We start from the raw sequence: 20544 nt of genomic DNA, 5'->3' as shown, positions 1-20544 counted from the left end.
CAGCTGGCTGAAAATGTCTCTTTAATGACCTGGATATGGCATTTGGAGTCCCTCAAATGGAACCAACACATGATGGCAACACAGTGGCAATGAGTTCAGCATCCTCAAGACCACAGCCAGCCTTGCCTGCTGGGAGAGCCCAAGCCAGGGCAACCCGGCCCCCACGGGGCTCCTCTCACCCCCTCAAAGCACATGAGACCCACCCAGGAGCTTGGAGCATCCCACTCCTCCGAGCATCACAGGACCCCAGGAGGTTGCATCCCAGCCAGGAGCTGCTGGCCAGCCCCCAGGGTCACCAGGAGAAGGGCAGGGAGAGGGGCAGAGAGATCCCCTCCACGTCTCCCTCATCACACCTCCGACTCCAGGCTGGACACCCTCCGCCAGGACCCGCCGGCGCAGGGACCCGTCACCCCCCGGGCCACCACCGCGTTCCTCCTCTCCGTCCCCGCCGGCCTCAGCGATGCCGGTTCCCCGCGTCTCCCGCAGTCTCTGCACCCGCTGTCCCAGCGCCCGAACCCCCGGCCACAGCCTGCCGGCACCCTGGGGTGCTCCCGGGGAGGTGGGGACCCCCGCGAGAGGTGCCCCAGGTAGAGGGGAGGGTTGCCGTAGGAGTTCATGCAGGCGTACTGGGTGCAGCCCGGCACCGTGGCGGTGGCTCGGGGATTCTGCCGGCAAACCTCCCGATAGGACGGCAGCCTGGCCACGGGCGAGCAGGGTGCCAGCCGCCCGCTGGGCTGGGGACAACGGGGGCCACAGCCGTAAGCGGCCTCGGCTTCGGGGAAGAGGTCTGGGACGTCGGGGCGGGCGGTGGGGCGGGCGGTACCGCAATGCCGCAACCCCCCGGGACGCCGCTTCTCGCCCCGCTCCCGCGCCCCCCGGTTCGGCTTCTCCCGCTCCAGCACCGCAGCCTCCGGGCGGGCCGGCTCGGTCCCGGTTCTGCAAGTCCTGGTGGCTTTGGGGAAGGCTCCGCGAGGGCAGGATGGGGGCAGGAAGGGGCTGCCCACCTCCCGCCTCTTCTCCGCTGCTGTGAGCAGCCGTGGCAGCGTCCCCGAGCCCCCGTGTCCCCCGTCCCCCTGTAGCAGGGGGGTGTTGGGCACCCGGTCCCCCCGGCCCGATGGCCTCCTGTGCTCCCTGTAGATGTCCGGTGGTGGGAGGTCTCTGGGGGATGTAGGGGGTGGGAGAGGAGCCCCGATGTGGTTCCCCACCAGTACTTGCTCCCCAAAATCCCCTCCCTGGGAGGTCTTCACCAGGGGGTGGGGGAAGCTGGAGCGGGCTTCTTCCCCAGCACAGCCACCCCGAAACTTGGTGAGGTGGTGGAGGTGGGGAACATACTCATTTGTCCCCCTCCACTTCTCCTCCCTGGGCAGCCGGGAGTCCACGGGGATGGGCTGGGGCAGCGGCAGCCCCAGGGGAGCACCCTTGGGTCCGTAGGCTCTTCCCAGCCTTTCAGGGGGAGCCGGGCCAGAGGAGGGGGCCCGGTGGGCACCAGTGCTGTTCTGCACCACGAGCTGGGGTGTCCTCAGGGAGAAGGTGGTCTGGAGGTGCTCACTGCGGCTGCTCCAGTCCTCGATGGTGCGGGTGGCCTGTTCCAGTGACCCCCCCACGCTGGCTGTCGACACCATCTCCTTGGCTGCCTGCAGCATCTTCAGAACATTGGCCTGGGCAGAGCTGGCGGTGACATCAGGCGTGGACACCCGCCCGGGGCTCCCCAGGGTCTGCACCCCATTGAAACAGCTGTAGATGCCCTGTGGAGAGAAGGGAGAACCCTCCCATCAGTGGTCCTGCATCTGCAAACCCCCCACACAAACCCAGGTGCTGCTGCTGAGGCTGAGAGGTGTGGAGGGCACTGATGTCCTCTCCCCAGCACCTCCTCCATCACCCCTTTCCCCAGGGATGGTAACACAGGCACCAGGTCATTACCAGGCTGAGCCCTTTTCCAAAAAAACCCAGCTGATCTCCCCAGCCAAAAGCTCACATCAGCACGAGCATCTCCAGTCCCTCCTGTGAGGGGGGGAGGGATGATGCCCACTACATCGTGCCCACCCTCATGACATGGTGGGAGGACATTTGGGCCCCTCAGAAGCCCCTGACAGTTTCACTCACCCTGCTGATGGCCAGGAGGAAGTCAAGCTTGTGGGACTTGGGGACAGAGTGACGCAGTTTCCAGTAGACAAGGTGCTCCCAGGCAAAGACCAGCAAGCTCAGCCCCATGGCCACCAACAGCATGTAGAAAACCCCAGCCATGTTGTCAATGTCCAGCTTGCTGCTCATCACCTCGTTCTTCTCATTCTGGCAGATCCCTGACAGCCAAACTGTCTCCAGCTTCTGGGTCTCACCTGGGGTCAGGCACACACAGCAAAGGGGATGTGAAAATGCCCCCCTTGGGCATGGTCTACTCAAGCCCAGCTCCTGCCCAGCCCCTGGCCCACTGTGGCTGGAGAAGGAAAATACCCCCAAGCCCCTGGAGCTGTTGCCCTTGGTCTGAGCATCTCACTAATCACCCACTAATCACTCATCCTTCTTTAGGGTCTTCTCCTGTCTCTGTCCCCACCCAAAACTCTTCCAGTTGTGCTCATTGTCTCCTTCCCAGGCTTCTTCTCCTGACCCTCAGCTTTTGTGCATGGCCATCTCCAGGATTTTATATATTTCAAGAAGAGGAAGGACCCCTGAGGGAATGACTCCCCAATCCCTAGCATCTGGAGATCTGCTGGATGGATTTAATGTCACCTGAGCATTAATGTAATTTAATGTAATTTAATGTCACCTGAGCATTAATTTAATGAGCTGCTGGAGAAGACCCAAACCCTCAGTGGCATCCTGCAAGGAACCATGGAGGCTGTGCAGGGGCTTAAAGGAACAAAGCCACCCATGCCAGGGAGGGGACAGACAGTGACACCAGGTCCCTGGGTTAATCTGCAGAGCAGAGATGAAAACAGGGATAACAAGAAGCTCCCCCAGGAACCCACCATCTCCCAGGAACTGGAGCAGGGCGAGGTCTATGGCCCTCTTCCAGCGTGAGTCCTTCTGCAGGGCGATGCCATAGCCCGTGGTGGCAAACACCTTCCCGCTGCCGATGGTCACCAGCTTGCAGCCCTCGTCCTTGCCCGCCATGTAGTTGAGCACTGCTGCATCATAGATGAAGGCATCCAGCTTCCTGCCCCGAAACCAGGAGGGAGGGTGAGGAAGGGGCCCAAGAGATCTTTTTTTGGGGGGATGTACCCCTTTCTGGGGGAGATTTAGTCCCTTCAGATAGCCATAGCCCATTTAGAAGGGTTTTGTCCTCTCTGGAGGATCTCTACCCCATCTTGGAGAGCCATAACCCATTGCAAAAGTGGGGGGATACCCAAAGATGGGGGTGCTATGGTCCATCTGAAGGACCCATACTTCATCTTAGAGTGGCTCCAACTCATTTTGGAGGAGCTGTGTGAAGCTCTACCCCATCTGCAGGGGGACGTAGCCTCTAAGATGGGGCCCATACCCCATGCAAGGAAGCTGCACAGAGCCATACTCCCACCTGGGAAAGCCATACCCAGCGTGGGGACCCCACATCTCACTTGGAGGGGGGCACCCCCCAGCTGAAGAAGCCTTGTTCCATCCTAGGGAGCTGAAGCTCCTTTGGTGGGGGGGATGAATCCTGTATCCCATTTGGAGGAGCTGAACCCCAGCTCTGGGAGCTGTACCCCTTTCTGCAGTGTCCGTATCCCTGTCCCAGGTGAGCTGTACCCCCTTTGGCGGACAGGGGTGGGGGGCATACCCTGTTTTGAGGCTGGTGAGGGCATCCTCCACAGATCGTTGGTTGTACTTCACCATGTGGGTGTGCATGTCGGGGTAGTTGCTGCGGATGTTCCTCTCAGTGCTGCCATTGGGGACGGTGCCGAAGCGGAACGGGGGGTACTGCTCCTGCGGCTTCTGGAACTGCAAGAGGAACCCCAGGAGTGGTGCCACGCTGGCTCCATATCCCCTCCAGCCAGGCCCAGCCAACCAGCACCGACACACAACCCCCTCCAAGTTCCCCTAACCTCAAAAAAACCCCCTATTATTATGTTTTTTTATCGTCAGCCCCCACCTTCCTGTCGCTCAGCCCCGAGACGGTGTCGATGTACTGCTCCTGGATCATGAAGGCAGCCAGGTTGGCTGTGTAGCTGGCGAGGAAGATGACGGCAAAGAAGGCCCAGATGAGCACCATGATCTTGCTGGTGGTGCCCTTGGGGTTCTCGATGGGCACGGAATTGTTGAAGACCAGAGCCCACAGCAGCCACACTGACTTGCCAATGGTGAAGGAGGGACCTCCAGGCCCTGTGGAGACAGAGGGGACAGCCATCAGCCTCACCAGGGATATGTTATTGTTCCCCCCTCCCTCTCCACCTTCAGCTCCTGCCTCCCCCCACTCACTCTTGGCACTGGTGAGGTTCTGGTTGTAGCCAACGGGGCTGAAATACTCGAACACGAAGACGGTGATGGCCACCACGGTGAGGCACATCACGAACATCATCACCCACACGGCTGGGCTGTAGGGCTCTGCAAGGCAAGCAGCACCCTGTCAGTCCCCCCGGACACCCCACAGCACCCTGGGGAGCCCCAGGAGCCCTTTCTGAGGGACAGGGCTCATCCTCCTGAAAACTGTCTCTCCTTGGGGAGGAGACAGAACCGGCAGCACCGCAGATGAGGAGATCCAGAGGACATCAGGAGGGAAGGGGGACACTGTGGGACAAGGGATGTGGCCATGCTTCCCACCCCAAATAAAATGGAGCTCTCATCAGCAGGGGTGTGCTAAGTGCCCATCTCCAGGGCCATTCACTGCTCCAGGTGTGAGCCGTGGGAACGCATCCGAGCTCTGGGTGTGTGGCAACCGAGCTCCATTTGTCAGTGTGTCCTTGGCTGTCGGGGAGGATGAGGTCCCCCCATCTGGGGACACAGCTCATTAGCAAGGGGGGACTGAGGTGGTGGCATGGGGACCACAGAACCCCACTCTGGCCACCCGTGATGCTCCCTCTGTCCCTGGGGATGGTCGAGGTGACCCCAGCTTGGGGAGGGGATCGGGCCCTGCAGTGGGCAGGGGGGCACAGGAGGGGGAAGGTGTGCCCAGGCTGACCACATCCTGCACCCCATGGCATCCCCCCAGGCCCCCCTGGTATGGGACCCCCACTTCAACCCAGCTGTGTGCCCTTGGCAAGAGCCACCAGCCCTGGCTGAGCTCAGGAGGGGTTTGGGACACCCTTGGCCCTTCTCCTCCCCTGCCCAGGGAGAAGCTTTGCTTTTCTAAACCTCCTGAAATTAAACTTGGAGCCCTGGCAGTTTCTGACACCCGGTTTAACCATGGGCACTGGGGAGGAGTCTCCAGAGCAGAGCTCTGACCCCATCCTCCCTTCTCCACCGAGGAGATGAGGACACCACAAGTCCCATCCTCCCTCTCTGCAACAGAAGGATTATTCAGGTGGAGGCAGGAGGAGCCACCAAATCCAGCAGCGAAATCTCCTTCCCTTAAGGCTTTTTAAATTTTTTTCCTTACAAGTTATTAAAGCTGAACCATGTGTCTAATTTGCCTTTGTCGGAAGGGTGGGATGCAGACAGACAGACAGACTGAGGGCTCACCCAGGAAGGCAGAGGGGGAGACGGTGCCGTTGCTTCTGGCCACCATGACGCTGATTCCCGTCTCCACAAAGGGGACGGAGAAGTCCACGATCTCGGAGCGCTCCTCGTTGATGGTGAGGGAGCCAATGGCCATGTCTGCACGCTTGTAGTACACCTGGGGAAGGGGCAGATGGTCTCCATATGGGCAGGGGGACCCCCACCACCTCCCCCAGGTATTTCCTCATCTCCAGCATTTCCAACCTTAAATTTTGTGGGTTGATTTATGTTCAGTTTTGTTGTCTTTTTGTTTGTTTGTTTTTTTGTTGGATTGTTTTTTTTTTTTTATTTCAGCTTCTTAAACAAGCACTGTTACAAACACAGCCAGCTGTAGGGTCATAAATGTTCATCTGACTCTTCACCTCATTGCCCCCCCAACAAGCCCTGCCCGTTAGCACCATGATGTACACTGACCCTGCTCAGGGACAAGTCCCACCCCAGACACCCCCCAACCCCATCTCCACAGAGAAGCCCCAGACCCCCGCCCTACCTCACCAATCATGCCATTCCACACCCCACGGACAATCTTGCCATGTTTGCCATTGGTGACCAGGTAGAGGTCATAGGAGAACTTCACTGCCTTGGCCAGCTTCTTCAGGATGTCGATGCAGAAGCCCTTGCAGCACAGCTTGGTGTAAGGATCCACGAGGCCATCACCGCTGAAACCACAGTGACAAAAACGGGTTGGGACAACCAGAGATGATGCTCTGAGTACCCGAATGCCTCTGAGACACCCGGTGCCCAGGGAGTGGAGGCCAAAACTGAGGAGCTCCATGCTGGCTGCTCACCTCTGGGAGGAGTTGCTCTGCTTGCGGCAGGGCACGGTGTTGCGCACGCAGACCCCGGTGCTGGGGTCCGTGTTCTCCACGATGACAAAGGGTCTCTCCTCCAGCGTGGCCACCGTCAGGTGCCTGTTGTCTACCACAGGCTGCATGAAGGAGCCATAGCGGGGCCACACCGGGTACTTCATGTGGATGATGCCTTTCTCCCACTTGCCCACCTGCCCCCGAGGGAGAGGACACTGTCACCCTGGTGAGGGGCTCCGGGGGTCACACAGGATCCTGTGCTCAGCCTCTTTGCACCTCTGGGGATCGTTTCTCCCGGATCATCATCAGGCTGGAGCTCAGCCTTATCTCAGCATTCCCCTCCCCAGGCACCCACTGACCACAGGGCAAGCTGTTTCCTCTTGGAACTCAAGGACCAGGCTTGGGTGAGCACAAACCTGGCCAAACTTCACTCAAAATACACTTAAACTAGAAAAAAAACCCAAACAAACCACCCCGCAGCTTGTACCAGGTCTAGGCATTTGGCTGTGGTTCCCTAGAGAAGGAGCAGCTGTATTTTTGCTTTATTTTCAACCAAATTGCAGGGGGGGGGCTTAGGAGATTTTTTGTGCCCAGTGTTGCCCAAAGCACCACCCCACTGCTGTGGGTATCTTTGGGACGAGCCATGGGATTTGCATGGGATAACCTGCCCCAAGGTGGGTATCCAGCCTGTGCATGGCCCCAGGCTCACCCTGCCCACCCTCCCCACCTCACCCCCCCCGCAGTGTCCCCATCCCAGAGGTGGGGGTTGGGGGTTGGGGGGCTGTCCTACCATCTCCCAGAGCCGGTGCGGGTTGAGCGAGATCACCACCATGGTGGGTCTGACCAGGTAACCACCTTCATTGAAGGAGAAGTCCCTGTGCTCCCACGTTACGTTGAGAAGGTGCCTGGGGGGGGGGGGACACGGCACCCATGAGACCCCAACCATGCAGCCCGGCCCCTACAGCCCCTACAGCCTTCCTCCTCCTCCCCCTCCTCCTCCTCTGGCTCCAGCCCGGATGCCCTGGGTCTCGCAGAGAGATGTGGGGCTGAGGGCTGGGGATCAGGTTACACCCCAAGGCAAAGGGCGGTGGGGAGCTGGAGAAAGCCTGGACAGCAAGGAAGCACCGAGGATGGCCTGATGAAGGGTTGAGGATGCAGACCCCCCCCAGCAGCCCCGAAGTACCATATCTGCACTGCAGAATAGAGCTGTGAGCCCTCCTGACACCCCCCAGGTCCTGAGTTGCAGAGAAGCACAGGAAAAGGCAAGGGCTGTTCTGGGGATGTGCTTCAGGAGAAAACCATCCGTGAGGCAAGGACCACCAGCTGCAGCTCCCAGCGAGTTCCTGGCCTCCTCCCCTGCCCCTTCCCTCTCCTTTTCCCCATTCCCCCCCATTTCACACCCATCCCAGCAGGTCCCTGACCACTCACCGGTAGAAGCTGGTGTTGGTGGCAGCAGCTCCAGGAGGAGCCCAGCAGTCCCTTCCCACCTCCGGGAGGTAGCCATGGGCTCTGAAGAAGCTGGCAGCCCCCATGGCAATGATGGCCACCCCATCCCTCACCTTCTGCCTCAGGCTCAGCTTCCAGCTCTCGGTCACCACGCTGATGAGGCCGACTGGGAAGGAGGCAGGTGGCACCTCCATGTTGCCCACCGCCAAGCTGGGCACGATCCAGACGTATCCTGGCCCCACGAGGCCAGCTTGTTCTGCCATGGAGAAGAGGTACTCAGCCTCCTCCTGGGAGCAGTAGACGATGAGGACCTGGGCATCGATCTGCCGCAGGAGCCGCTGTGTCCTGGAGTCACTCCTCTCCTGGCTCATCTCGAAGGTGAACACCTCCTGCAGCTCCCAGCCGAAGTAGCTGGAATCCGTGAAGGAGCGGATGACGTCCAGGAAGATGTTGTAGCCTGGGTAGAAGCTGGTGATGACAGTGAAGGAGCTCCAGTCGTACTCCTCCAGCACCTTGAAGATCACCTGGATTTGCTGCTCGATGGAGACGCCCAACTGCAGGAAAGCTGAGCCAGGCTCCTGGGGAAGGAGAAAGGGTCAGGGGCTGCTCCAGCACCATGGGACAAGTCTCTTGGACCCATGAGTACCACCTTGAGTTTACCATCATGAAGGGCTCAAAGAAGCTATGAACCGGGGTGCTCCGTGCGCTGGAGACACCCAAAACAGGACTCACCCGTGGTCTTCAAGGAACCTCATCCCATGAAAAGGGTCAAGACCTGTGGCCTCTCCTCCACATTTCAGCTTGTTGACCAAAACTTCATCCACCCTCCGAAGGGGATAAAAGATTTCTCCTTAAACCAGGAGAGGGGAGCAAAGGCTCTACCAGGAGCATAAATCCTACCCAGCTCTGACTTGCTACCTGCAGCTGGAGTCCATGTGGCTCCTCGCCTCCTGCCCCAGCTCCCCAGCCATCTGGCCTCTCATTAACAAACCTTAATTGATCTGATTCTGTCTTAAATGATTCAGTGAATGGCTTTTGCAGAAGGTCATCTGCAGGCAGCAGGGTTTTGCCACCCAGACCTCCTCCACCTGCAGAGAAGTTTTTCCCATGAATCTGGTGGTCCAGGCAGAGGGATGAGTCTCAGGGAGTCCACAATGGGCAGCAGGAGCTGCCAGGGACCCATGAGAGGAAGAAAAGGTCGATCCTTTAGATAGGTCCTTCCACCCCCAAAATACCCAGCCCCTGGGAAATGCTGCAGAAAAGCACCCAGACCACAGCAAAGCCATGGCTAATTTTTAGCTGCTTGGGGCTCCACCAGAACCCTCTGCACCCATCCAAGTCCACTGCACCCATCTGAGTCCATGGCACCCACCACCACCCACCCACAGCCAGCAGCAGCTTGGGGTGGCCCAGGAGCACCAGTGAGTGCAGGCAGGGCTGTGGTGGTGTCACCCAGGGAGTTCAGACCCCAAAACCTCTGGGCAAGCAGAGCATTGAAACCAAACACCCCAAGGAGTGGCAGGGTCCCCACTCTGGGGACTGCTGCCCAGGGTGGGAGCCAGCACCAGGACCCTCCAAGTGCCCAGTGATGGGCAGGGATGAGGACCCAGGAGGAGATAATCCCAAATCTCTTCTCAGGAGGGACAGGAGCCTCACCACAGCCCATTGCTGCAGCCCAGCACCTCCAGCCCTGCTCAGCTCTCCCTGCTGCCAGCACTTCCCAGCAGACAGGTGACAGTGACAGTGACAGTATCTGACACCAGTGAGGAGCAGAGAACCCAGAAATCCCATTTAGGACCATGGTGCACTTGAGCTGATTGCTGCAGCCCAGGGAAGCTCCTCTATGCTGCCTGCCTGGCCAGTTCAGGGCTGGGTCTGGGTCTGGGTCCTGGGAGCAGGACACCAGGGAAGGTCCCTCCACAGGGACCCCAACTTCCAAATCCCACCCAGGGGGGTCCTTCCTTGAAGTTCTCTCCCATGTCCCACAACCATGGGGGCCACACCACCTCATTTCTGCAAGGTGCACAGCTCCTCTGTCCCCCAGCACCTCACACCCCATATCCACCCCTCTAATCCAATAATCCCCCCCGTTTCTCCCACCTCCTCCCTGGATGTAAGCCACAGGGAGTGCCTCACCTTGGGGGTCAGGACCACAGCAGAGCCCCCACTGATGCTGATGATGGGGACCTGGGTCTGGGAGGAGATGAAGTCGAGGATCTGGGCCACCGCCTCGGTGCCGACGTTGTCCTCGAAGACGACGCCGTGGATCTTGTGGCTGGCGAGGATGTCACAGATCTGGGTGAGGAGGGTGCTGGGGTTGGTGTTGTTGACGATGACGGTGATGGGATGGATCTCCAGGGGCATATCCAGGAAGCTCTGAGCACTCAGGCGGGAGCGGATGTGCAGGGGGTAGGATGTGCCCCCGAACACCAGGGCCACGTTGACCACCGGCTCCTCGGGGCTGGGCAGCAGGAGGTTGGTGAAGGCAGCTGAGCAGCCCAGCACCACTGACAGGAGCAGAGCCTGTGCCGGCGCTCTGCCCATGTCCACCACCGCGTCCCTGCCAGGACAGGACACAGATCCTCACATCCGGACACCTGCCAGGACTCCTGGCCCCCCTCTCCCCAGCCCTCCCTGAGACCACCCTGAGAACAACATCAGGAGGGAGACCCCAGGGAGAGAAGGGGACCCTCGTCCTTTGGATGATGGATCCATCACCCACTGTACACCCCAGTGTCACCTCCCTTGTCCCCAGTCCCACCAACCATTAACTCTTCCCAAATGAGCCCTGCTTGCCACCACATCCCCATCCCAGCCCCAACATCCCTCTCCCAGGCCCAGCCCTCTTCCTTCTCCAAAACTCCTTTTTGCCCCTTCGGTTGGGTACAGGACAGGGACAGCAGAGAGAGATGACAGGAGCTGGACAGGACAGCTCACAGCCATCTTTAATTTGGAGGCTTTGCTCTTGAGGGAGGGATCAGCTCTGCAGCCCCCAGGTGGGGATTTTACAAACCACAGAGTCACTGGAGCATCCAGTCCTCTAAATGACCCCTGCCCATCACCCTGCCCCAGCCCCCTGGCTGCCACTTCCCCAATCCCAGCCAAAGCACCTGCCTGGACCCTTCTCTCCAAGTGTCTCCCCCAGACACCATCCTGCAGCTTTCCCCCTTCTCACCTTCACCCCTCACTGCACATCACCCCCTCGGCATCACCCACCCAGCCCGGACACCCACTGCACTGCGTCTGTGCCCATTGAACACCAACACCAGGGTGAAGGGGGGGGCTGTTCGGATACATCCCCCCTGCCAGGTCCCAACTACCAGTGCCCAGCCCGCAGCCAGGGTGACAGTCCCCAGGGGGGCACAAGTCCCTGCTCACCGTGATGCACCCCTTGTGCTGGAGCTCAGCCCCTCATCAGAGCCCACTGGGAAACCAACCCATGGTGAGACCCACACCTGGGGACATCCAAGCCCCCCCCAAGACCCTCCACCCTCAGGATCATCACCCCAGAGCCAGGCTGGGCAGGGTGGGGGGTGACAAACAGCCCCCTGCAGTGGCAGCGGCCACGCGCCAGTGTGGCTCCATGCAGCAAGATGCCAGCTGGTGCTCAGAAACGTCACTTGCAATTAAAAGCTGCTGTTGCTTAACACGTCCTCAGCGTGCCCAGCCAAAGGATCCCCTTGCTGAGTCCCGGGTGGCTTTGGGGTTTGGGGACCCGCACCCCAACACCCCCCGTGCCGCAGTGACGGAGAAGCCCTCGGCACACTGCAGAAGCACTGCCTAAGTATTGGACTGAAAACGCGTGAAATAAACCCAAAAACTGCTCAGCCAGGCACCCTGCAAGAGCTGTACAGTGAAGCTTTGGGCTGTCCCCTCCAGAGTCATGGGGCACACGAGCCCCACATCCACCTCCTGTGCCTTATGGGTGCCAGGAGAGCTCCAGCACCATTGGGTCATCAGCAGTGCCCAGGCAGCACGTCACTGAACCAGATGGGTTCATCAGGGAGTTGTTCACCCCCAGTACCCACCATCAGCCTGTGGGGGGTTCACCCTGCCTGGATGCACCCCCTCCCCACCCCGTGTCACAGGCAGCCGAGCCCCAGGAGCCACCAGGCCACACCGATGGGCAGAGGAGGTGGCAGGTGAGTCACCCCGTGCTGGCACTGTCCCATCCTCTGGCACAGCCATCCCAGTGGTGGGGCAGCCCCTAACAGCCGCTCCTCACTGCGAATTCCCAAGTATTTTTAGTCCCATGTTAATTAATTCATCGGAACCCAGCATCAGCTCCCTGAGCAGGGAGGAAGGGGAGCAACACGCCACCCAAAACAAACAGAGCCACTCTCCCAGCAGCTCTGCCCGTCTGAGACCTCCTCAAGGACATTCAAATATACTCCAGGCCCTCGCAGTGACTGATGGGGTTTGCTCGTGCCAGCCCTGGCATCTCACCCTCATCCTCCTCTTCCTCATCCCAGCTCTTCCTCGCTCTCAGGAGTCTTTTCCAGCACAGCCACCCGAGCACCAACCAGCAAAACCCTCCCATGACACCAAGTGCTGCCTCCAGAGGGGATGCTCTGCTCCCGGCTGCAACTGGGAGCCAGGCTGGGGCAAACTGGTTTCTCACTGGGCCAAGCAGCAGGTGGGAAGCATCCTCATCCCTTGCAGCCAGCGCATGATGGCAGCGACAGCGAGGTAGGCATGGGCTCACCTTGGTGTCCAGCCACTGCTGAGACAACCAGGGGAATGAAATTCCCTCCTCCCCAAAAACTGGCTGATGTCGAGGGGCTGGTGTCACCCCCCAGGGCTGAGCTGCTCACCCCAAGGGCTGTGGGGAAGTATGGAGAGGGTTAGGGACAGTGAGCCCGAGGCTGGCAGGGACTCCCAGCACGGGTCAGAGCCAGGGCTGCTCCAAAATGGCCGGATTTGGGATGCAGAAAGCAGCCAGTTCCTCCAGCCCAGCTGACTCACAGCCCATTTTTTCTAGTAGCAAGCTAGAGGGGTGCAGAAAAATACAGATTTTGGGGAGGGGGGGTGAAGGTGGGGAATGCAAATTACAGGAAAGTGGTGGAGGCAGAGGAGGAACCAAGCCCAGCTCTGTGTTACTGCTCTTGGGCTCAGCACGACACAGCAAAACCCCCTTGGACTGGAAAAAAAAAATCCCCATTTTTCAGCCTCTTGTAGCAAGCACTGCAGAACTGCTCCTTCAGGAAAATGCCTTCCAAAAAGATTTTCCAGCTGGGTACTGGGCTGGTGGCTGGGCTGGAGGAAGAGGAAGGTGGCCCCAGCTGGGAGTCCTGGCAGGGCAATGCCACCTCCCAGCAGCTTCCCCGGGGACCAGAGGACACCCATGGAGCTGCTCAGTGGCTTTGGCACTTGTTGTTTTTTTTTTTTTTGCTGCTCTGGAGCAGTTTTAGCAGGTTAACAACCCCCTTCCTAGGCACAGCTTCACCTGGTAAACCAAACACTGGCAGAAACCTCCTGCTAAAGGTATCAGTCAAGCCCTTACCTTCCTCTACCTCCTGAAATGTCATTTTAATGCAACAGAGAAACTTTGCTCCTAATTTTAAACCTCCTTTTTTGCCCTCCTTCCCTCCATCCCTCCCACCCCTGCTCCAGTAGGAGGAGAGCTCACACATATATTTTGACCTCAGGAATGGGAGAAATAAAATCCCCAAATAATAATAAAAAAATACCCCTCAAGAAAGAGAATCCTTATCACCAAATTAAAAACCCTCTGAGCCTGAAACCACAGGGAAGGCACAGCCTGCGCCAGGGAACTGCTGCCAATGGATGGAAAGGACAGAAAGAATCCAAACCTGGCGTAGAGGATAGGGGGCACTGGGTAGGGCACCGGGTTGTGCCAGGGCTTGTCACTGCCCAGACTGGGTGCACCTCTGTGGAGCAAGGAGACCCCAGCAGAGCCCCCCAAAAGCAGGGCAAGCAGCAAAACCTTCCCAAAGTCAACTGTCCGGCGAGCACGGTCTCCTTTCAACCTTCATCTGCCAGCACCCAGCATCACCTTCCTCAGCACCCTCATTTCTCTCACCCACACCTCCGACAGCAACAGTTGCGGGCCGGGGGCTGCGGGCCGGGCAGCGGCGATGGCCCCGCACACGCACGCACCGAAACGCAGCTTAAAAAGGTCGAATATGGACTAACCCGAAAAAAAAATCCCCCAAAAACCCGCCAAGTGTCCTGTCTGCCGCTGGGTTATGCAAGGTGGCACAAGGGGGACACGGCTGGTGGCACACAGAGACGTCTCCCTTTTTCCTGCCTCCCACCCCCCGAAAAACAAACAACCCAGCACAGCGCCCAGAAGGAAGGCGCATCCGCATCCCCTGCCCGGGACGGCGAGCGGGAGCTCTCGGGGATGCTGGGGCAGAGGGAAATGGCCCAGGCAAGCCCTCAACACCCCAAAATACCCCAAACCCTCTCCCCAAAAGTTCCTGGCGGCGGTGCCGAGGCGGCGGCAGAGCCCGTCGGAGTCCGGTCGCCCCCAGCCCGCCCGGTACTTACGGGACCGCCGCTGCTCGGTGCCTACATGCCCCGCGGCTCCGGCGGGGCTGCGCGTCCCAGCGGGGGCTGGGCTCTTCCCAACCCTCTCCTCGTCCTCCTCCGGGGCAGCCCCCGGGGGCAGGATCGGCCCCCGCCGCGGCTGGCGGGGAGGTCCAGCGCCCGCCGTCGGTGCCGGCTCGTCCTTGGCGGCGGCGGCGGCGACTCTGCAGCGGCGGCTGGAGGCAGGGACGGGAGCTGGGGAAGGAGGGAGCGGGAGAGAAGCGGGTGTGCACGGGGGGGGGCCCGGTGGCAGCAGGTGTCTCGGCGACCGCCGGGCCCCGGCAGCCATCTCCCCTCCGCACCGGGACCGAGCGGGACGGCCGGGAGGAGCCGGCGGCGCTGGGGAGGGCTGCGGGGATGGAGGCACCGGGGGCGGGAGGGGAGGCTGGCGAGGGGGGGGGGGGGACGACACGACACGGGGGCGGTGGAAGGACAGGACGTGTGTCCTCCCGCCTCGCCGCAACTTCGGGGCTGGCCGCCAGAGCCGGGGAGAAGGGGGGGGAGACGGGGAGACGGACAGCCCTCCTCTCTCCAAACCTGCCCGCCTCCCCCCTGCACCCGGGGCCCAGCGCTGGGGAGGGCAGGGGGGCAAGAGCCCCACCTCCTTCATCCCCCTTCCTCCTTTCCCAAGAGGGAAAATCCATGGCAAAATAGCACAGCACTTACACCTCCATCCCCCCCAGCCCCCCACCCCCAACCCCGGGCAATGCCAACCCCAGGAAGAGCTGGAGGGGTGCAATGGGGTGCAGTCGGACTCGTCCTCACCCTTCCTCCAGGCACCTTCCAGGCCTTTGCTGACTGAACTGGTGGGGACTGGCCATCTGCCCACCCCCAGTGCCCCCCCAAGCAGTGCAGGGCAGCCCCAGAGTCCCCACTGGTCATAGGGAGGAGGAGGGAGGGATGGACGGGGACACATAGCAAAGCCCCCGCAGGCAGCAGCATCCTCCAGCTGTCGCCAGGGCTAGTATTAAAGCATCAGCTGATCCCACAGCACTGGTTTAGAGCAAGCCAGACTGGGGGGGTGGGGGAAAGGGGGAGATCCAGCAAAGGAAGGTGGAGATGGTCCTGCTGGGGTCCCCTTCCCTCCGGCTCTGTGCTCAGTCTGGCTCACGGCCCCAAACCCAGCCAGGCTGCAGGCAGGGGGACCATGGCCCCTGCAGGGCCTGGGCGGGTCTTAAGCCCAGTTCAGGCTCTGCCATGAGTGGGCAGCTGCTCCAAAACCTCCCCACACCTCGGCTCAGAGCCACCAAAACACTGGGCATCACCCTGAGAGCATCTGCCCACCCGTGCTGGTGCTGGGTGGGGGCCAGCAGCACCCCTGCCTTCCTGCCTCCCCCAGGTCCAGATGCCTGGCCTGGGGACAAGGCCACCCAAAAGTAAGTCATTTAGGGCTGTCATGTGGCTCTCACCCAACCTGGCACCGCAGCTGCCTGCAACAGCATCGATGCCACTTCCCTGTGGCTGCTGGGGCCTGGGAAGACTTTTCCAGAGAGGATTCAGCCTGCCTAACAACCTGCTGCCCTCAGTTAGCTGTCCCTGTCCCCACGGCAACCTGCAGATGCCCTCAGGGCACCTGGGAGATGCCAAAAACAGAGGAAAGAGAAAATGCATTTAATCCTTATCAAAGCAGCATCCACTCTCTGCTTGGCTAAATCTCCCAGGCTGCTGCTTTGAGGGGGGCTCGGGGTGATGGGGGATGTGGGACCTCACACCCCTCTCTCTGCTTCTTGCTGGCCACGTTCCACTCCCCCCAGCCCCAGGCAGCCCCCACTGCTGGAATTCTGGCAGCACTGCCTCTCCCTTGCCCAAGGAGAGGAGATTTAAAGGTTAGCAACAGGTCCTGCCTCAAATCATCTTCCCAGGACTACAAAAAGGTGGCTTTAGGGTTTAAAACTGAAAGCAGCAGCAGCTGCAATTAACCCCTTCTGCTGTCTTCATGTCAGGTATGACCAAGCTTTGTTTTTTGGGGGGGACTTAGTCCCTGGGGCTGGCACAGAACCCACAAGCTGCTCCTTTCAAGAGGAAGCCCACATCCCCTGGGAGGAGCCAATGGGTTTTTCCATCTGGCTGGAAACCTCAGACACCCCAGTCCTTTGGTGCTGTTCCCCATTTCTCCTCTGTCCCAGCTTTCTGGCTGCGTGGGGATAAGACAGGCATGGAGCTTCCTTCCTCCTCCTTCACACCACCAGGGTGGAACCCCCAGCATCCCAGTGGTTCCATCACCCACAGCCCAGCCTCAACCAGAGGGAGCTCAACCCAGTTTCTCCACCACCCCGTTACCTTCTCCTGATGCCTTTTTTTGCAGGAGGCTCTGAGCAGGCTGAGGACCCCAAGGCACTGAGCTCCAACAGCTCTTGCTGTGCAGCCACCTCCTGCCACCACCTCCACCGGGCTGAGGGAATGAGAGGACCATGGCAAGAACCTGATGTTAATCCAGCTTTGCATTAACCCATCCAGGTGTTGAAGAAGTGCTGTGGGTTCCAAGCAGGCTCCTGGCACCTCATCATGACCCCACCAGCATCTCACATCTCAAGCTGGGGTAAAGCATAGCTCACCCAACCCAATCCTCCGTGCTGCCACCTCCCCCAGCTCTGCAGAGTCAATGAGAGCCCATGAACTCTCAGCAGAACCAGAACTCCAAGCCTCCACCCACAGCCCAGGCAGCACCATTAACATCTCCAGTTCTGCAGGGAAGGCCTCATCATCACAGGAGAAACTCAACCAAAGGTTTGTAACCTGAGTGCATCCTAAACCATGACCCTGGGAAGGAGAGGACCTGGGTCTGCCAGGGCTGTCCATGGGTGGGCAAGGTGGCAGCTGGGTGACAGGGGCACCTGCATCCTGTTAACACCATCTGATGTTGGACCAGATGAACACAGCACTGGAACCACAGGTCCTTCTGCCAGACCTGAGTCTTTCAGGTGACACTTGTGCCACAGACCAGAGATTTAGCCCCTGCCCTGCACCCATCGTGGACCTGCACCAATTATGGACCTGCCTGGGGGCTGCCAACCTTCCCTTCCCCAGAATTCTTCCCAAAATTTAAGTTCTGAACCCAGATGTTCCAGGCTACCCACCTTGCCCTGCCACTCTGGGACTCAGTTAAGAAGCAAACATGGGTGAAGGTCACCTTCCCCCCGGTGCTGCCATCAGCTCCCAGGGTCACCCCCAGGATCCACCTTCCTCATCTGCTCCACCCCATGGGGATGTTCAGGGCTCCGGTGCCTCAGTGAGCACACAGAGCTGGCCGGTCTGGTGGATCCCAGCAGCCAGAGAAGCAGTGGAAGCAGAAAGCAGAGCAAGGAGAGAAGGGGGAGAGAGGCCACGGGGATGGTGCTGTGCACGCTCGGCACGGATCCGGTGCGGCTCCGCTGCCACCGCGTCCTGCCCTGACAGTAATTAACGGAGCTACAATAAATAGGGTTGGTTTCATCCCTGCAGGGATAATTCCTCCTCCCCGGGCGGTGTGTGCCTGCAGGGCTGCCCCGGAGGTTGGGGATGAGGCAGCTGAAGCCAGCAGGCTGGAAATGGAAATTTCCCAGGAAGGGAGGAAATCACTTCTTGCTGGGGCATAACCAGCCCTTGCCCTCCAACAACTCTGACACTTTAACGTGTCCCTAAATAGCTCCTGGATGCAGCTGCTGAGAGTTTACATCTCCCTCGCTTCCGTGCTCTCCTCCCAGCCTCCAGGAACAGGCTCGTCCAGCCCCAGTTTCCAAAGCAACTCACCCCAAACAGAGGGGAACCTTTGCTGCCTGCCCTGGCACAGCCCTCCAGCTCTGGGAAAGATTCTGGGGAGCACAGGAGCCACGGGAAGGTCGGATGTCTAAGATCAGGAGCAGAACCCCTGAGGCTGTGGTGGGTCTGGAGCCAAGGAGGGGCTTTGGGGGGAGAAAGGATGATGTACCAAGAGGGAAGTAACCCCCTCCAGAGGTTGGTACCCCTGGTACCCCAACTCCTAGGCCAGGACTGGGGATGGAGCCGGAGAGAAGAGCACAGGAGGGCTGAGAGGAGGTGCCCGGGGCGAGGGGGGGGATGAGGGACAGGCTCGGGCTCAGCCAAGGCGCTGAAGTCAGCACTGCCCGGAGCCATCTGTTCCCGAGCAGCCCCGGCACACACGGACTCGTCCGGGCTGCGGGTGCTGCAGTTCGGTGATTCACGGGGTGAGGGGCTGGGGGTGTAGGGAGCGTGGGGCTGGACACCAGCACTGTGGCCACGCTGGAAAATTGTGTATTAGGGACGCTGTGAAAAGGCTTTTCCAACCTTTTTTTTTCTTCTTTTTTTTTTCTTTTTTTTTTTTTTTTTTTTTTTTTTTTTTTTTTTGGTTTCGTGAGCTGGCTTTTAAATGGCACCACAGCTCTCGGCTGCTGGGAATCCACTCGAGGTGGATTTCCCCTTATTTCAGAGCACAGGTGACCACCCATTCGGGGGGCTCTGAATGCTCATTTGAAAAGGCCAAGTTCAGCAAGCAGGGCCAGAGAAAGCCTCAGCACTGGTCTCTCAGCTGTAACTGCAAAATCCAACATCATCAGGAGCTTCTGAGGGGTCTCAGACCTGCTTCTTCCCTGGATTATTTCAAGCTGCCCAACAGCCTGTGCAAGGCAAGATCCCCAGGACAAAAAAAACCCTATCCTGCACTGCTCTGCAGAAGGGGGAAACTGAGGCAGAGAAGTGCAAAGCAGCAGCAGGAGGTTAAAAGGACGCAACTGTGCAACCACCCCTCCTCTGTGATGGGCTCCTTCTCCTCTGCACCCTTTGGAAGGAGCCCACGGGACACCGAGGGCAACACAGTGCAGGAAGGGAATGGCAGAGCCTTGCCCAGCCACACATCCCTCACCAGATGCTGATCTCCCCCAGCTTTGTGCAGTCTCATTAAAGCTAAGCTGAGCTCTCACTCTTCGGAGCAGGGAAGTCCAGATCAGAGCTGGCAGAGATGACTTTCAGCTTTCCAGGCCTCTTTCCAGCAGCAGCTGGGTGTCAGTCACAGCATCACCTTCTCGGCTCCTTCCTCGCTGCAGAAAATACCTTTAGAGACGAGGGGGAGAGCAGAGGGAGAGGGGGGCAGCTCCCCCATCACCCCTCAGCCCACCGAGGTTGGGGACGTACCCGGAGCAACCACCCTCAAGGTGAATGGGGATTAAAAGCAGCACCCGAAGGCAAACGGGAGCCTGCGAGGAGCCTGCCCAGAGCCCAGGGAGAGGTTGGGGCTTTGTAGGGTGCAGGGTCCATCCCCCCCCAAATCTCCGCTCGGCTCCCCGGTACCGTCCTCCCAGCGCCACCTAACGACACGGGACAGGGGACAAGGACACAGCCAGCAGTGGCCGGAGAGAGTGATGGAGAGCACCAAGAGCCCCGAGGAGAGAGCAGGATACCCAGCTGGGGTTTGGGGACACAGGGGAAGGGGGAGCTGGAGGTTATTGACCAGGGATTTCCATAATCGTGGTGATTCTGTCGCTGTCCTCCATCCTTGCCCTTCGCTGACCTTCATCATCTCGTGGCTTTCCAGCAGCCCAGCACTAAACCCAGGGCCTTGGCCAAGTTCTGGGTTGAGCAAGGACACTGGGTTCCCCTTAATCTGCTCTCACAGCCCCAAAGCTACCCTGAAGCATCCCTGGTTTGGGCACAGCCCAACAGACACACCCTGACACCAGTGTTTAAGGTGATGTGAGAGAAAACCCCAGGGAAGAGCCCTCCCATCCCTCCCCAGCACCTCTGGATTTGATGCTGCCACCACATCCCCTTCCCCGTCACCTTTCTGGCTGGGCTCCCTCCCAAAGTGGCTGCACCCAGAGCAACCCCCTCACCTCCACATCCCCCTTACCCCAGTGCTTATTCACCTCCCAGCCCAGAGCTGATGTCACCTCCTGCTCCAGATTTGGGCATCAGGAATGCACCAGGCAGGAGCTGGAAGGAGCCACAGCACGCAAGCAGCTGTTCCACAAAAGCTTTATTGCCCCTTTGCATACGAGTTCCCACTATCACATTTCCTGAGTTTCTTAATGAGCTTGCAGATGAGATTTAAATAGAAAAAAAAAAAAAAAAACAAGGAAGGAGGGAAAAAACCAAGAAAGAAGGAAAAAAAAAAAGAAGTCACAGATCTTCCTTGCCTTAG

The 20544-nt window shown here is 59.4% G+C and overlaps 1 protein-coding gene across 1 annotated transcript; it reads right to left on the bottom strand.

The window, feature by feature from the left end:
* Positions 1-347: 347 nt before the first annotated feature.
* GRIN2C (glutamate ionotropic receptor NMDA type subunit 2C) lies at positions 348-14454 on the bottom strand. Its single transcript, XM_030461565.1, has 13 exons — positions 14394-14454; positions 10017-10440; positions 7863-8458; positions 7225-7339; positions 6417-6628; positions 6119-6287; positions 5593-5746; positions 4393-4518; positions 4067-4296; positions 3755-3915; positions 2967-3154; positions 2104-2336; positions 348-1745 (listed from the first exon to the last, which is right to left on the bottom strand). Exons 2-13 carry the CDS (start codon positions 10422-10424, stop codon positions 348-350), a joined length of 3990 nt encoding a protein of 1329 aa, XP_030317425.1. The 5' UTR covers positions 10425-10440; positions 14394-14454.
* Positions 14455-20544: the final 6090 nt, after the last annotated feature.

Source organism: Calypte anna, chromosome 18 (genome assembly GCF_003957555.1).
Source record: "Calypte anna isolate BGI_N300 chromosome 18, bCalAnn1_v1.p, whole genome shotgun sequence".
NCBI lineage: Eukaryota > Metazoa > Chordata > Aves > Apodiformes > Trochilidae > Calypte > Calypte anna.
Note: the sequence above shows the minus strand (reverse complement) of the source record. Positions and strands in the feature narration are given on the sequence as shown.

What these genes read in the sequence shown, in the direction of transcription:
- GRIN2C (XM_030461565.1), bottom strand. Translation starts at nt 10,424, where the DNA reads ATGGGCAGAGCGCCGGCACAGGCTCTGCTCCTGTCAGTGGTGCTGGGC. An exon ending in ACCAACACCAGCTTCTACCG is followed by an intron (nt 7,340 to 7,862) that starts GTGAGTGGTCAG and finishes CCCCCCCCCCAG; the next exon opens with GCACCTTCTCAACGTAACGT. An exon ending in CTCACCAGCCTCAAAACAGG is followed by an intron (nt 3,155 to 3,754) that starts GTATGCCCCCCA and finishes GTTTCGGGGCAG; the next exon opens with GAAGCTGGATGCCTTCATCT.